At 40.0% G+C, this 17,602-nt stretch overlaps 1 protein-coding gene across 3 annotated transcripts in view; it reads right to left on the bottom strand.

The window, feature by feature from the left end:
- The window catches only part of LOC111866543 (rapamycin-insensitive companion of mTOR), an 82,383-nt gene that overhangs the window by 60,608 nt on the left and 4,173 nt on the right, over nucleotides 1-17,602 (bottom strand). For all 3 annotated transcript variants that reach the window (XM_023855587.2, XM_023855589.2, XM_023855588.2), the window contains exons 5-9: nucleotides 15,019-15,209; nucleotides 10,076-10,289; nucleotides 7,758-7,911; nucleotides 5,118-5,296; nucleotides 869-999 (exon numbers count right to left, since the gene is read on the bottom strand). In XM_023855587.2, the coding sequence (XP_023711355.1) occupies nucleotides 869-999; nucleotides 5,118-5,296; nucleotides 7,758-7,911; nucleotides 10,076-10,289; nucleotides 15,019-15,209 (869 nt within the window). The remainder of the gene's footprint in view (nucleotides 1-868; nucleotides 1,000-5,117; nucleotides 5,297-7,757; nucleotides 7,912-10,075; nucleotides 10,290-15,018; nucleotides 15,210-17,602) is intronic.

Here is a 17,602-nt window from a genome sequence, read left to right as displayed (position 1 = left end):
ATTTTGCTAACGCACTTGAAGATCGATACAAAGAAACTAACTGGGGCGATGTATCTGTCCTTGAAACTTTCCACAACTCCTTGCATTCTTTCACCCCTATCCTAGAACATTATGTTAGCATAACGGGACCAAAGAATGCAGAGCTCGGTTCACACTAGTGCAAAAATGGTGTTACAACTCACCATGTGAAACAAAAGTAAATGAATATTAAATAACATATAAGCCTCAAAAAAGCATCAGCAGCCCCGGTTAAGCCGCAAACCGGTTAATCCGCCCCGGATAATCGAGAGTTGACTGTACTTTCATTCTTATTATGGTCCAGTCCAGTGCAGCCCATTAACTGTTCTTTATTTTCATGTGGCTTATGTTATAATGCTGTCAATAGCTAGACTATGCAGAATCAAATTACAGAATGACAGATGAATGATGAACTGAATGGATATGGGAGGAAGCAATCATGGCACAACTAAGGTACTATCCCAGCATTTGTTTGGAGGGACTGAGAGAAACCATAAAAACCTCAGTCATGACAGCCTATGTCCCAGCCAAGATTCAAACTCCCCAAATATAAGTCAAGAGTGCTACTGCTACACAATCCTGCTCACTTTCTAACTGTTCTTAAACATCTCATCTCTCCTGTACTGAATTCCATACAACCTACATCTACAACACATAATTTTATATATCTATATACAGCAATTCCCAAGAGCCTATCTTTTCATCTGTGTATATGTGTGAGATGGCAAGTACACATGCATGCATGCACATATACATCTGAGTGAGAGAGAGAGAGAATGACAGAGTGGATGGTTCAGTATGCAGTCAGTATAATTACAAACATTTTTAATGTAGAATCAAGGATAATTACCTAATAGAATAGTGGCTCTGACAGATATAAAAGTATCAGAAGAGACTATAACTTCAACAATTGCCTCCAGTAATCCAGCATGAAGAAACGTATAAAGAAGCAATGCAAGATGTATTTCCACAATGTTTGGCCTGCAAAGAAAACAAACATATGTTATAAGTCTTAAAACCTTTAAAGATGCCAAAGCATCGGATTAAAGTGATCTGCATCCCCACACACCTGATCATTTAGGATGTTACAATGAGATTTAACCATTACACAAGAATATTAGCTAAACAGTAAACCCTGGTGGTCATTTCAGTAAGAAAAATTGTTTTTTCTGAAAAATGAGACAATATGTGGTGTTGCAAATTAAACCTGTGTTTTTTCCCCCTCTGGTGCTACAGCCACAATCTGAGTCTCTGCCCACCTCCATGAAACTCTCCGTTTCACTTCTGTTTACTAAATCTTAGACATTTGGTAGGATTCCTTGGGTGGGTGATCAGCTCATTGCAAGGCCTCTAACTGTACACAAACACAGAAAAGCACCCATACACACACACACACACTAACTATCCATACCCTGAATGGGATTCGAACCCATGATCCAGCTTCTAAGCAAGCAAAGACAGTGCACGCCTTAAACCGCTCGGTTACCATGACTGACAAACCTGTGTTACACCACCTTAAAACAGACCCAGTTACTAATTGGATAACATCATTGCATTATTTTATTTTGTGTCTCAGAATAAGCATAAGGACCACCTTGATTTCAGGTCACTTGCTGATGTCAAAGGATGTACAACCATAGGAATCAAAATTCTGTACTATAAATGCACTTAGCAGAAAGGAAAATATAAGTTATAAATTTCTGTGGTAAGTCGCTGAAGTCATGCATAACATAAAATCATGATTAAATTGACCTTCAGGATGACTGGATTCAAAAGATCATTATACAGTCTGACAGTAAGCCTTATTAGATAAAATTATTAGGGATCATCAGCGTGGGTTTCAACATGACAGATCAACTATGGATCAGATCTTTTGCATTTGTCAGATACAGTACTTCAGCTATTCATAGACTTCAAGTAAGCCTATGATTCAGTTAGGAGGGAAGTATTGTACAATATTCTGAATTTGGGGTACCCATGAAACTAGTTAGGCCAATTAAAACGTGTTTAAACAAAATGTATAATAAAGTCTCTATACATAAAAATTTGTCTGATAATTTTCCTATTCAGAATTGTCTACAACAAGGAGATGCTTTATTGCCACTCCTCTTCAACTTTGCTTTAGAATATCCCATTAGGAAGGTCCAGGAAAACCAGGTGGGACTGAAATTAAATGGGACAAATCAGCTGTTGGTCTATGTGATAATGTGAATTTACTGGGTGATAATATAGATACCATAAAGAGAAACACACAAACTCTGACACTAGTACGGAGGTTGGTCCAGATGTAAACACAGAGAAAACTAAGTATATGTTGCTGTCTTGTCAGCAAAATACAGGGCAAAATCATGACATAAAGATAGGAAACAGATATTTTGAAAATGTGGTACAGTTTGGATATTTGGGGACGATGATAACAAATCAAAACCTGATTCAGGCAGAAATTAAGAGGAGACTGAACATGGGTAATGCTTGCTACCATTCAGTGCAGAACCTTCTGTCTTCTCGTTTGCTGTCCATAAACATAAAAATTAGAATATACAAAATTAAATTTTGCCTGTGGATCTGTATGGGTGTGAAACTTGTTCTCTGATATTAGGGGAGGAATACAGACTGAGGGTGTTTGGGAACAGGGTGTTGATGAGAATATTTGGACCAAAGAGAAATGAGGCGACAGGAGGTTGGAGAAAACTGTATAAGGAGCTTCAAAACTTGTACTCTTCTCAAACTATAATTAGAATGTTCAAGCCAAGGAGGATGAGATGGGCAGGGAATGCAGCATGAATGGAGGAGAAGAGGAATGCATATAAGATATTGGTGGAAAGCCAGGAGGAGAGAGACCACTAGGATGACTAAGACGTAGGTGGTTGGACAATATTAAAATGGATCATAGAGAGATAGAATGGGATGGTATGGATTGGCTTGATCTGGCTCAGGATAGGTACCAGTGGAGGGCTCTTGTGAACAAGGAAATGAATCTTCGGGTTCCATAAGATGTTGGAAAGTTCTTAAGAGCTGCACAATTGGGGGCTTCTCAATAAGGGCTCAGCTCCACAAGTGAGCAAGTAAACCTTATTACTACCGTAACAAATCACTGGGCCCCAAAAATTCTAGTATGTTGTTAATTATCCCTCAAAGCAAGTTTCAAGTTCATTACTAACACTTATCTTAGTTACTGGAATTAAGGGGAAGTCACCCTACAAATTTTGGCATTAATCTGATGCTGTTTATTAACACATGTGAAAATTTCTGTATCTTCAACACAAAAGTAACACTCTGCTAAAATTGTTTCCACCTCATTCTGCATGAATGCAGTGCTGGTATTTGCAAAACAGGAAGTTCATAAAGTCTCAAATGGCATGATGCTCATACCAAGTTTCACAAAAAATAGTCACTTAATGTTAATGATGTCTAGCTGAAAGAGGGCTTAACAGACAGACATATGAGTATATAATTCATGAATTACATTATGAAAAGGTATTTCACTGCTCTGGAGCGCAAAATAGGTTCTTCTTGCTCTGTAAAATTTTACAGTCTTTGCCTAATATATGACTTTTATCACCTGGCTTCATCCTATGTTGAAGCAGTTCCAATGTTTTAGTGTTATTTGCAGTTGCCACTTCCAGGGTGACTGAGGCAGGAGAAGGAAGGTGACTAACACATAGGTCACACAATTTGAGTATGGGTGGAGGTATGGAGCATGGTGCATGGTGTTTCAAAAAAGCTCCCTGGGACATTCCATCTAAAGGCAATGCATCCACACAGGTATTTACAGGCAGCCTCATACCAAAGACTGCCACTTGAAATTTGTAGACAGAGCGCTGCTACGTAACACGAGAACAATCAGTGACCAGGGCAACAAGGTCTACAACAGTCAATTCTGTTCTCTGAGAAAATGGTTATTTCTGCAAGGGCAATACCAGAGTACCTGGAACCACATGGAGAACACATGGGAAAAGTGGCTAGATGAGGCCACAACACATACATCCAGGAAACAATAAATTGTACGGAGGGACTCACTCACTCACGGAGCTGAGCCCATCTTAAGAAGCCGCCAATTGTGCAGCTACTCAAGAACTTCCAAGCATTTTATGGAACCCGAAGGACATGTTCACAAGAGTCCTCCACTGGTCCCTATCCTGAGCCAGATCAATACAATCCATACCGTCCCATCCTATCTCTCTAAGATCTATTTTAATATTGTCCACCCACCTACATCTTGGTCTTCCTAGTGGTCTCTTTCCTTCCAGCTTTCCCACCAATATCCTATATGCATTCCTTTTCTCCTTCTTGTACAGAGGGACTACCCAGAAAAAAAGGAATCCATGTGATTCATTGATTACTAGACAAAATGGGCATGCATCTCATACCAAAAGAAGACAACTCCCAACATGACAACCCAGCCCTTACAAGATCCCCTATGCCTTCAGTGAAACCAGGCATGACACACAAGAACTGAGGTTCCCACAACGGTGACTATGAAGATTGTATTGTCTTCTGGGATGTGGCACTGTGTAATCTGGTGTATCATTACCCACATGTTGAAAGAAAAAGTTGCCTCCATTTTGAAGGTTGGACACAGAAGGTTCCTCCACAATACTGCTAATGAACTACCTACTACACAGTGTCACATTCCAGGCGAGATTAATTCTACTGTTCATCACATTTCCACTAGAACAGTGGAATAAAAAAAGACACCTGGCTAGAGCTTCAACAGCTAGAAGCAGCCAAACCTTCCACAAAAACCAAATAGAGCATCAGTTTCAACAAATCTCATGTCCTGGCAAACAGCTAATGCTTAAGGCCCCCATATCATAAGGGAAGCCACTGAAACAGTAAAACAATCCTGTAACTTCAACTGAGAACATGGATACAAACTGTAGGAAATCTGGCTTCACTTCTCTTCTTCCAACCCCACTTCATAACCACAAGACCTACAAGTACAAATCAGTTGCTTTCTGCTTCCACCTCATTCATCCTTCAGTGTATGTCTGCAATGCAAGCCAAAACAATGAATAACCTCAACATATGAGGATAACTCTGAAAGCTATAGTTACATAAAGGACTTTTATTTTTGGAATATGCAGTTATCTAATTACCTGAACCTTGCTAGATGTGGCAAAATGTCCCTCCCTTCTGCACTTACAAACCCTTCCTGCAGTTTCCAAGTGTCACGAGGGTGTGATGGATCAACAGCATCAAGTGCCACACTAAACTCATCTGTCCACTCTGGCTGTGGCAGACCCAGCAGTTCGTACAGCAAATCCAGAACGCCTTTCTGCAACCAGAGCACATCAGCACTTGTTAAGTGACCTAGCAGTTAGCACAAAAGTTTGTGTTTGACCATGGTCTCAACCAGGGCAGAGGCCATTCTTAGATTTTCATAACTTTCCTCAATCCCACCCTGGTGAATCTTTCCTTCCCATTTCACAATATGTAATGATCTTCTCATCTCAAATTATGTGGACTACATGAGACAGAGTATTTCTTGAAAACTCAACAGTTACCCTGATAGTCAAAAAACTGCCCTAGTTTTATGTAAATTAACCACATTCATAATAGCCCCTTACTTGTTCATATCCTCAACCAGGCAATTCTGGTATACACCCTAAAATCACATTTCCATTTTAATATTGTCACATGTTAGTCATGTCAGAGTATTATCCTCCCATCTATTCCTAGGTATTCTAAGTGGCTTCTTTCTTTCAGGTTCTTCAATTAATTCTGTTCTGCATTTCTCATTTCCCTCATACATGCTGTATGCCTCACTCATCACACGCTCCGTAAGTTACTGCAGTCAACACAAGATAATTGAAAAAGTTAGGAACCTACCATAGCAATCTTAAATGACAGTCATACCTAACCATACACAGGCCCTTGTGAACATAATTCCAATAAGAGCAGGGACCTGCTTGACCAGCTGAGTTATTTTACTGCATTCTGAAGGAATTAGTTATGCACAAATAACATAAAAATAGGTAGTTGTGGAATACAACTACCTGTATTCAAACTTACACCATACCTATTCAAGAAAAGGAAACACCATGTGAGTTCAAATGCTTCTACTACAACTACTATATCTATTCAAATATGAGTAAACATGTAAGGCAAAATCATTTTATTATTTGTCCTGATTTTATTCTTCAGCACAAACATAATTTCTTTCTGCCTGTTCTAGTTCCACAGAATGATTTTCTGTATAGCAATTCTGTACACAAAACTGAAAGTAGGTACAAACTTAAGGAACAAACTATGGCAAGAGCAGTTTTAGAAGCAGAACAAAAGCCTATTAGAAGAGTAGCCGAAGATGAAGGTTATAACAAGTGCAACCTTTCCACTAATTCCCTCATTTTAAAGAAAGCAAATCTTACAATTTTTCACTATGTCACAGGGTAGTGGGGCATGCACTCCAGTACAGTACACAGGAGAGACTACAGATCCAGTATCAACTGAGAATAAGCTATTATGATGAATGATTTTTATCTTTCTCAGTTTCTTCAGTAAACTGTAGTAATAGTACCTTAAAATCGGCCACAACCAATAAAGATGGCATGTCCCAGAAGACCATAACGTTAATACTCATTGATATGATACAGACCATTCCCCATTCCTTCAACATCCTACTTGAGTTATAAAACACGATCATTGTGTTAACTTTCTTCTGAAGCTTGATTACCAACGCACAGTTGATAAACCTAGGAACAATTTCTATAAGCACTTTCCTCTATATCCATATTTCGTTACCTCTACCCCAGAAAAAACTGGCAGTAGTGGCCACTCCAGTACACTAATAAAAGTGATATTCTCTTCAGTTTTCAATATCTAATCTCAACACAGTACACACAACTGCAACAGGTAAACAGTGTGTGGTAAGAATTCTTTCAAAAAGGTCTTATAGTTTCATTCATTTGAGAAACACAACAGCCCTTCCTTCACAGACAAAGGTTAGAATAAAAGACAAACAAGTGGATTAAACGAATAGGCAGGAAAGGTACAAAAAACTGTCAAAGAGTACTTAACCTTAGAGAACAAACAGTAACACTGTAAGAATCACAGAAGTAAAACCAATGCCAAATTAGAAATTAGTACACATTAGGGGCACAGTATTGGGATCTGTGTTAAAAAGCACCGTGATGAACACAAGAAAAGAGAATCAATATCTGATGTGACAACCATGTTTCTCCAGCATTACCACATTAATAACGGTGTGACACTTTGTCTTCACATAATAAAAATATATTACATTTTCAAAAAGGAATTTTCAAATTTTGCAATATAACATGTGGTTTTACTGGTATCCAGCTCCACATGCCTACATGCACAACAACGCAATGCAATGACACCACTTATTAGTGCCACTGTTCCAGCTTTCAGTAGTCATGTCACAACGTATAATGGAACAAGTAAGATGTGAATATACACCTCATCCTCTTGTCAGAGAGGATGCTACATAATGACTATGGCTGTAAGGGTTAAGTCCCCCCCCTCCTCCCAAAAAAAGCTCTGGTTGTGAGCCTAAAGGAGCTAGGTGCCAAATCAAACTGACTGGTAATAAACCGCCAGTCGTAAAGTAGCTCTGGCTCTGACTCCGGATATACAATATGTTTTCTCAGCTTTGAGATTTTCATGCAGGCCATACACTTCTAAACCTGTCCACCTATGAAATCCTTTTACTTTTACTTCTACTACTAGGATACAAGAACTGCAGTCAACTAACATGTCATCCTCTGGCTACTTACCCTAACTTCTAACTGCTTCAAATACAATACATTAACTAGGGATCTCAGCCCAGAGCTATTTGCGGGATGACAGAAGTGAAGCAAGCCAGGCCATGAACGCAGAACAGACAACAGAGCCAGCCTGCTGCAATGGAACTGGATTTCTCGTTCATCCCTAGAGGAACAAAAGATCTCACATAAACCTAAAAGAAACATTCAGCAAAAAATGCCTTAATTTAAATCATAAACAAGCAAACACTGAGGACTGTTATTGACTCTGTCCACAATTCAGACAGTACTGAAACATCTCTGTCTTTAAGACTGTGGTCACTTTTACCCTGAGGATGGAGGCAGCAGGTTCCTCCAGAAAGTTGATAACCATATACAAATCAAAAGAGTCATAACCCCCCTCCCAAAAAAAAACACAATCTTTATTTCCATCACAATGAAGAGCTCAACACTAATGTCCATGTCTTGCTCCATTTATCTACAGCATCATCATGACACAACAATTTTAGTTTCATGGCTACAGTCTGTAGACCTTCCACAGCTTACTGGCAATTCACATCACTGTAGCTGTGTCTGCTACATTAATAGGTATGTGATTTAACATTACTATTTCCACACTCTTTTATTCTTTCAAGTTAGAACAAGCTAAGATATAACTGCAATTAATGTATGGATATTTTATGCTCTTGTCCAATCTCTATGCAGCTATGTTCTATTATAAACAGAGGAGTAGGGAAAAATCTGACACAAAACTCCTGTGTAAAATCAATGAAGTTTAAATTTGTATTTCATAAAACATTATGAAAATTTGTTTCAATTAAACAGATTGTACACATATCATGGCAACATAGCTTCTATTTGTTAAACAAAAACGTTTCAGTTTAATTTTGAAAATTCTGAAATTGACTGCAATACATTTATATATGGAGCTAGATGGAAAATGAAGAGAGTCTTTAAGTTTTTTTAGTTATTATAATCTCAACTTATTTTATCTACTGAGGTATGCTTTCATATTCAAAATGATTTTAGAAACATTGTGCTGAAAGAATCATAAAGGTAAAATGTAAAGTTGTCCCTGTGCTTAACTAATTAAGCACTACACCATGAAGGTGTATGGGGGAGTGGATGTATAGATCCCCGTTTTCTTGACCTTGGCACTAGCTGGAGGTGTCATCAGCTTCACAGCCTGGCCACTTTACCCTGGGGAAAGAGCACCCGGTACCCATTGGATAGGAGGTTGGGGGACCCCAGAGCCACTTTGGACAATGTAGAGAAGAGAAAATTTTTTCACCCTACGGGGACTTGAACTCTGACCCCTTGGTCGTGCATCCCATAGCTAGTCACTATACCGAATACGCTATCCTGACTATACATAAAAAAACAAAAAGTGAAGTTACAATACTCAGGATTATTGGGATTCTTTACTTTGTCCATCCAGTTTCCGAAATGCCGCGCTCTTTCATGTTCCTCAGAATACTAGACAAGGGACAAAGTCCAAAACGCCAATTACCCTGAGTGTTACACACCACTGTTTAGAACCAAAGTTACAACAGTTTAAAAAAATTATTAGTAGTGAATGTATACAATAATATCAGTTTTCCATTCCATTTGTCTGACTGCAAGAGTCGCTGAGCAAGCTGATACAGAAAGATAATGTCTAACTTGTATTAGGAAGCAGCGAGTTCAAATTCTATCCCAGTTGCCTATGAAGACTGAGGCTTTCCATGTTTTTACTGAGTCATGGTAGGTTAAGGCAGAGTAGTGCCACAGACCATACTCCAAGTCTTCCAATTCATAATTTCACCAGCTGATGCAGCATTACAGACTGCCTCTGTGGTCTTGTGGTCAGAGGTCCTGGCTACAGATCCAGAGGTTCTGGGTTCGATTCCCGGTGCTACCACATTTTCTGAGAAGTGGGCCTTGAACGGGGTCCACTCAGGCTCATGAGGATAATTAAGGAGCTATTTCAAGGAAATAGCAGCTCCAGTCTAGAAAACCGAGATTAACAACCATGGGGATCCGTTGTGCTTACCACGCAACACCCTCTATCTGCAAAAGTTGGCACTAAATTTGGTGACAAGCAGCGGTCGCTCAGTCGGTATAGTTCACTTGCAGACTACAGGCAACAGAGTTTGTTTGTTCTGATAGAGCATTACAAACAAATTAATAATCAACAAACACCATTCTTACCAGTAAATCATACGTCTCTCTGTAACTGAGACAGGAGACACACAAATGGCTTTATGGCATTCTACACAGGAGTTCCAAAGAACACTCAACACCTGATGAAAAGACTTGAGTGTGACTGGGGTATCCGCCTGCATGCTTACCTATTTCGATCAATGTTCAGATGGAAGTCACAGTATGGGGCAGCAAGTGACTGGAGGGAAATCCCAGCTTTGCTTCTTGTGGCTGGATTGTTCAGCAGGAACAACAGTATTCCACACAAGGACTCAGCAATACGTGGCATTTGACAATCCAACAGGTTGCGCATCACAGCAGTTACTCCACCACATAAGATAAATGCTTCAGAGTTCAGAACACCTGCACAGAATTGAAACAAAGTTAACTCAATAAAAGATCTTTCAGAGTAACTGTATTGTTCCCTGGGGCTCATAAAATTCTACGTGGTACACACAAAGTTATTCAAAACTGCACTAAAGGGCAGAATGAAACCGATGTTGCACTATTTCCTATTGGTCTTTTCCCTTAAAAACTTATGGTCTGATATTGTACACTCTTTGTTGTATATTTTATTAATTTATGGTTTATTTAATGATGGAGCCAGTAGCTCAGACTAAGCAGCACAGAATAATATGATAATTGATGAATGAGGGATCAGAGTGGATGTTGAAGAAAGTGGTAATGGTCTAATCTGAGGTACTACAATATATATGAGACAAACTCTGTCTTAAGTGCAACAATTTAATTGTAGTTCTTTCTTCTACAATTACATTGTTGCACTTAAGACGGAGTTTGTCTCATATATATTGCGTGAGTGTAACAGGATGCTTAAATATAATACTGAGGTACTACGTTGGCATTTGCCTGTGGAGACTAACAAAACCATAAAAACCCTCAATCAGGAGAGCAGGTGTCCCAGCTGAGGTAAAAATTGGGCATGTCCTGAATATAAGACAGGAGTGTTATCACTTGAGCCAACTTGCTCAGTATTTTGGTGTAAACCATGATGATTTTTATGCAGTAACAAAGACAAGCATCAGTCTTGCAATGTTTCACAGTGCAAGTTGAATCCTGCATGCTCATCCATACATACATTCATATGAAACTGGGCTAAAAACAATACACACTCATACAAATTTCAATAACTCTGTTTCAGTCAGCATGTAAGTACCCTTACATTTCTTTAGCCTTAGGACATTCATCATTTGATAAACCTAATTTGGGACCATACAAACTGTCTGGTTACAAAACAATATAAAACTGACTATCAATATCACAGAATTGTTGCAGAGAATAAATTATGAAACAATGAAGAAATTTTACCTGGAAAGGTTTGTAAAGTTCTTAATAATTTGGAATACTGAAAAGATGGCAATGAATCAGATGTGTTTTGGACTGAATTTTAATATGTATATTAATAAAAAGTCACTCCTGAGGGCCTAGCAATAAAATTTGCTATCTGATTAAACATAAGATTAAAGAAACAGCAACAAATTAAAGATAAAGATGTAAATACTTTTGACTGAATTCGCTATCCCAGTACCTTCCCAAAGTAATAAATTTAACTTTCATGTGACTAAAGCTAGATGATTAAGGAACTGGTGTTCAATTCTCGGCACCCCACAATATTCAAGCTAACTCTGGGGTCCACTCAGTCTCCTGTACAATGGGTCAGGGTTCTTCTCCCAAGTCTTAAGAAGCCAGTGCATGAAGCTGACCACTCATCTCAACCTAGTGCCAAGATTAGGGATTCACAGAGCTACATCTGCACTCTCCCATATGTCTTCCTAGTGTGGTTTTGGAATATGTACAGGAAAACCACTGCCTTTCAAATATGAAGACCGATAGGGATAGCATAGCATTAATGCTCTAGGCTGCCCTGTATACAGTTCAACAGTGGTGTGAAAGGACACACTTGTCTATCAATCCAAACAAGATGGTGATTGTACCCTTTACTACGAAGATGGATATAAAGGGGCTCAAAGAACCAATCCTCTTCAGTAAAGTGACCCGGCTATCCAGTGAAGTCAAGTACCTTAGATTAACATTAGACAAGAGGCTGACATGGAAACAACAGCTGGATAAGGCTACTGACAACACCTATAAAGCCTTCTGGACATGCAGAGGCACATTTAGGAAGACTTGAGGACTGACACCAAGGGTGGTATACTGGATATACACTGCAGTGGTAAGACCCATAATCACCTATGCCGCCACTATATGGTGGCTTAGAGTCATACTCAAGACAAGTCAGGCAGAACTTAGCAAACTGCAAAGGACAGCTTGGGAATTACGGGAGCAATGAGAACAGCTCCAACAGCTGCAATTGAAATCCTACTAGGACTCCCTCCACTGCATCTGCAGATTGAAGCAGAGGCCAAGTTAGGAAATTACAGATTATGTTGCAATGTTCAATGGAGACCTAAATCCGAAGGTTTTGGACATGCATACATGACTCAGGACACAAAAAAGAACCCATCCTACTGATGGGATCTGATAAAATGCTACTGAAACATGTTTATGATACACCCTTCATGATCAGAATTCCTGACAGAAGTGAATGGAAAGAGGGGTTTCAACCTGATAGAAAGGGGGGACTAACTAGTTTATGGATGGTTCCAAGACAAATGAAGGCACTGGAGCTAGAGTGTATTGTGATGGAAGAGGGTGGACATGTAGTTTTGACCTTGGTCAGTACACAACTGTATTCCAGGCATAATTGTATGCCATTAAGGTGTACACAGTTGAGAATTTAGATAGAAACTATAAAAATAGGAACATCCATATTCTATCAGATAGTCAAGCTGCAATTAAAGCACTTACTACACACAAAATCACTTCAAAATTGGTTTGGGACAGCCACCAATCCCTCACACAACTGGCCAGACATAACAGAGTTCAACTGATATGGGTGCCAGGTCATGAGGGTAGTGCTAGGAATGAAATTGCAGATCAGCTGCCAAGAACAGGATCTGAACAGCCAATCATTGGACCTGAACCAGCTTGAGACATCTCAATTGGAGTTGCCATGAAAGCGATCAGTGACTGGACAGATATAAATTACAAAAGAAAAAAACACTTGGATTCCATAACTGTATTCAAACAGGCAAAAGGATTTATATCAGGACCCTCTGCCAAAAGAACAAGGGACCTGTTGAAATTAAACAAAGATCAACTCAGATGGGTGGTAGATTACTTACTGGACACTGCCACCTAAAAGGGCACCTTTTCAAACTGGGACTGACATAGGACCCAACCTGTGAAAGGTGCCTACAAGAAGATGAATCAGCCACACGCATCTTATGTGATTGTGAGGCTATAGCTTATTTAAGATATTGCCTCCTGGGTCGATTCTTCAGGGAACCAAGTGACATTTATGATGCCCCGTAAACAAAGTCCTACATTTCATTCGAAGTGTAGGATTAATAAAGGGTTAATCCAAAGGGGAAGCACAACAGATCATTGAAGGTCATAGTGCGAGGACCCTGTTTTATGGCTCACCCCTCATACTCATACTCAAGGCTCTAGGCTTGTATTTGAAAGGTGCCTTGTTCATATTTCAGCCAGGACAACAGCTATCCTGACAGAGGTCATCTGAGGTGTTGCTTAGCCCACACGGAAGGATGGTACCCTGATTAAGACATGACCAATTCATTTCAAATCTCTTCCACCTGATTCCTCATCAATCATTCTACCATTCAATACTATACAATCTGGATACTGAAAGTGTCTCCAAACTGATTAATGGAACATACACGGTGTGTCCAGGATTCATTAGGACTCATTTTTTAAATTTTGCCCTGCAATGTCATCTGTTGGCAAATTGGGGCATTAAGATTCTTGAAGTTTCAGCTGTGGTTGTCTATAATTTCAAAGTGCAAGCATCGCTGTATCATCTGTTCTGACCTTGAATGTAACAGTACTGTTCTGATGCTTGTCGGAAATTGGCAGTTGAACAGAGAGCCAACATCAAATTTTGTTTGAAGTTAAGCAAAACAGCCGGAGAAGCGTATGAAATGATGAAAAGTGTGTACGGTAGTGACTGTTTGAGTCACTCGAACATTTTTCGATGGTATGCTGTATTTCATGACGGCATGGAGGACACTGAAGATGCTCCACGTGCATCAAAGCCGAGAACAAGTCGCACTGAAGAAAATGTGAAAAAAAGTGACTGAAATGCTTGCATCAGATAGATGTGTTTCTGTAAGACTCATCTGGGGGCTTTTGGGAATACGAAAAAGTACTGTGCATCAAATTTTGACTGAGGATTTGGGAAAACGGAAGGTCTGTGCATGGTTTGTATCACACGCACTGCCAGGTGATGAAAAACATGCCAGAGTGGAACACTGTAAAGACATGTTACGGTCAGGCCAAAGTTATACAAAATTTACAAAACTGATTGTTACTGGTGACAAGACACGGTGTTTTCAATATGAGCCTCTCACAAAGCGGCAGAGTGCAGCCTAGTTGAGCCCAAAGAAGCCGAACCCAAAAAAAGTGAGCATGCAAAAGAGTCGTGTAAAGACACTGCTAACCGTTTTCTTTGATTCCAAAGGAATCATTCACAGGGAATTTCTGCCAGAAGGTCAACAGTGAATTCTGATTATATCAGAGTCTTCAATCGTTTGTGGGCGAGAATTCTTAGAATTTGATGTGAATATCAAGAGCAAGGTTCCTGGTCGCTCCTCCACGACAATGCCCCACCCCACAAATCGAAGATCGTGCGCAATTTCTTGGCCAGAAAAGGGATCACAGTCCTTGATCATCCTCCGTATTCGCCAGATTTGGCTCCAGCAGATTTCTGGTTGTTCCCAAAAGTTAAGTTGGCGATGAAAGGAGACCGTCATGACACCATCCAGGACATCCAAAGGGAATGTACTGCAATTTTAAATGTGATTCCACAAAAGGAGTACAGTGACGGTTTTCGGAAACTTTTCAATCCATTCCAGCTATGTATTGATTCAGAAGGAGACTATTTTGAATAAAAAGAGTGAAATTTTGAAAATAATTCGTGTCTTGTATTTTTAATGAACATAGGCCTAACAGAACCTGGACACACTGTGTATAACTTAACAACAGAATGACTCACAGATTTCGGCAAGTGTTGCGAGGCAAGACCGCAGCATCCTATCCTTTTCTTCAGCTGCACCATTTGCTAAAGACACTAGTGAGCGTGCCAACGAGATAGGGAAATCCATGGGAGCAAGAACAAGCATCCGACGGACCAGCCGCAGGGCCTGAACTCGCTCCGCATCATTTCTCAGCATCAAATCCAGACTCCTGAAATTGTAACTTTATTCATACACAAATCTCCACTTGGAGAATACATGAACAAAAATAAACTCTGAAAGCATAAGAACAAATATATCAAATGAAATGAAACCCTTTCTTAACACTTTCCCATCCTATTTATTTCCACTATCACGCCCACTAGCTAAAAATTGTGTTAAAATTAAAAAAAAGAAAAAGATACAATGGTACGCAAAAATACAGAACTGTCATCCGCTGCTCCTATACTTGAACCACCATCACAGATGTAAAAGATGGTAAACAGCAAAGATAAAACACTCAGCACATTGTCATAATGCAGTTGTAAATTTGTGAAGTTGGTGATGAAGGCTATGACAATGGGTATTTTTAATGAACATAGGATGTTGGTAGCCAAAATTACAATGTTGGTAGCCATCTCACACAGGCCAGACAAAGGTCACTGTTCTTGAAAACAGTATTATTTAGCCAGGACCAAGATAGAATACTCTCGCATACAAACAATATTAATCACAATCTCAGGTACAGTTCACCACAACTGCTTCATCAAAGAGGGCTTTGACATACACAAATCTGTCAACAAGAAATGTGAATACCAGCACAATAGCATCCAGGGTGAATTCCAAGGGCAAATAAATTCCACTTTCACCAAAAACAATGTGCATATGGGGGATGGGGAGAGGAGAAAGGACACCTCTGCATCTGTGTGGAAAAAACTGGTCTCTTCAGGTCCTTTCACTGTTGCCCCATCAAGGTATCCTGTGATTGATCTGTTGCCCTTTTCAGAAACTACAGTTTCCATTGGTCTACCCATGGCCGCATCTTCCCTTCCCCATCCTTGGGTCTAAGTGACCATGCCTCCTGGTTACCCTACTTCTCCTACACAACCCACCTCTTGAACAATTTAGCTTACTTCAAACATCGAAGAGGAGACAGCACGTTCTTCTGAAATGCTGGTCACCTTTAACTGGACTGCATGGTGTCATAACCCAGATCACCATAAGCTAAATCTTCACCACCATGAAAACCTAAACTCTTATCTTATTTATTGAGATATTGTGTTTCTGCAATTCCACAAGATTTTAGTTTTTATAAAACATTTTTCTTCAACTTCCATGTGAGCGACAATGGTTCTCAATATTAACACCACAGAACATAACCCCTTGACCTGTAGTCCGCAAGTGAACTATGCTGACAGATTGATCGCCACTTGTCAGTGAAGTTAGTGCCAACTTTAGCATATAGAGGGTGTCACGTGGTCAGCGCAACGGATCCCCATGGCCGTTAATCTGAGTGTCCTAGATGCGAGCTGCTATTTCCTTGAAACAGCTCCTCAATTATCTTCACAAGGCTAAGTGGAACCCATTCCAGATCCACTATTACTCAGAAACTCTGGTAGCTCCAGGAATCGAACCTGGGACCTTGCCAGGAACTCTGACCACTAGACCACAGAGGCGGTCCCACAGAACATAACATTTTAAGAAAATGGCAAGCCCTACATGGCCAGCCTGTACAAAACTGGATTGCCAGTTTGTTACACGTTCATACACCTCAAGTTGTTCTGGGTTACACGTCAATAGTTAACACTTTTCAATCATCTAGTCTAATGACACACACAGAATATTTCTAGCTTACAAAGAAAACAGCAAGTGAATAATTGTAGTAGTTAACTCTTTGACTGGCGCGGGCGTGTTTTAACGCCTGGACGATGCCAGCCGTTCCCTGGCGTTGGCGTGTTTTAACGCTTTGACAATCTCGTCCCTTCTTTGCTCTCTTGGCACTCATCAACCAAAGACATATATATTGTAACGTGTCTGGAATCCAGAAGTCACTTCTATGGAAACGCTAGAACAGACCGTTGCATAAGAAGTAACAATAGCGATACTGTAATTCCAACAGTGAGCTGTTGTATCAAGAACATCGAATCTCCACGGTAACAACAAACAAAGCAACGTCTCCATGGTTATAACAGAAGGTTCATTTGCCTAGCAGCGGCGAGGGTATAAATAGGCCAGCTTCGATGAGAAGCCGTCACTCTCGGAACAGGCCTTGAAGAAGAAGCTTCGGAATATCCGTCTGGGTCCAGCATCGCCGGAATGTTGTGAGCAGTGATTGTAACACTGCAAGTGCAAATGATTGTAATGTGTGTAAGTGAGCGAAGGAAATAAAGTCGCTATATTGGAACCACGGCGTGAACTTATTTGTAGCGTGACACACAAAACACGCTACAATATGATAGTTTTTGTGCATGTTTGTAAAGAACCCTTGTAAACTTTGTGGGGGTCTATATTACTGTCAGAACCCTCTGAGAAGGAAAAGGTCAGAAAATATTTCACATTCATTCAGTTTCACCATGTCTTCTTGCAGCAAGTGTCTTCGTGTTCCTACAGACCAGCTGGAAAATG

Source organism: Cryptotermes secundus, unplaced genomic scaffold (assembly GCF_002891405.2).
Source record: "Cryptotermes secundus unplaced genomic scaffold, Csec_1.0 scaffold571, whole genome shotgun sequence".
NCBI lineage: Eukaryota > Metazoa > Arthropoda > Insecta > Blattodea > Kalotermitidae > Cryptotermes > Cryptotermes secundus.
This window is presented reverse-complemented; position numbering and strand designations above follow the sequence as displayed.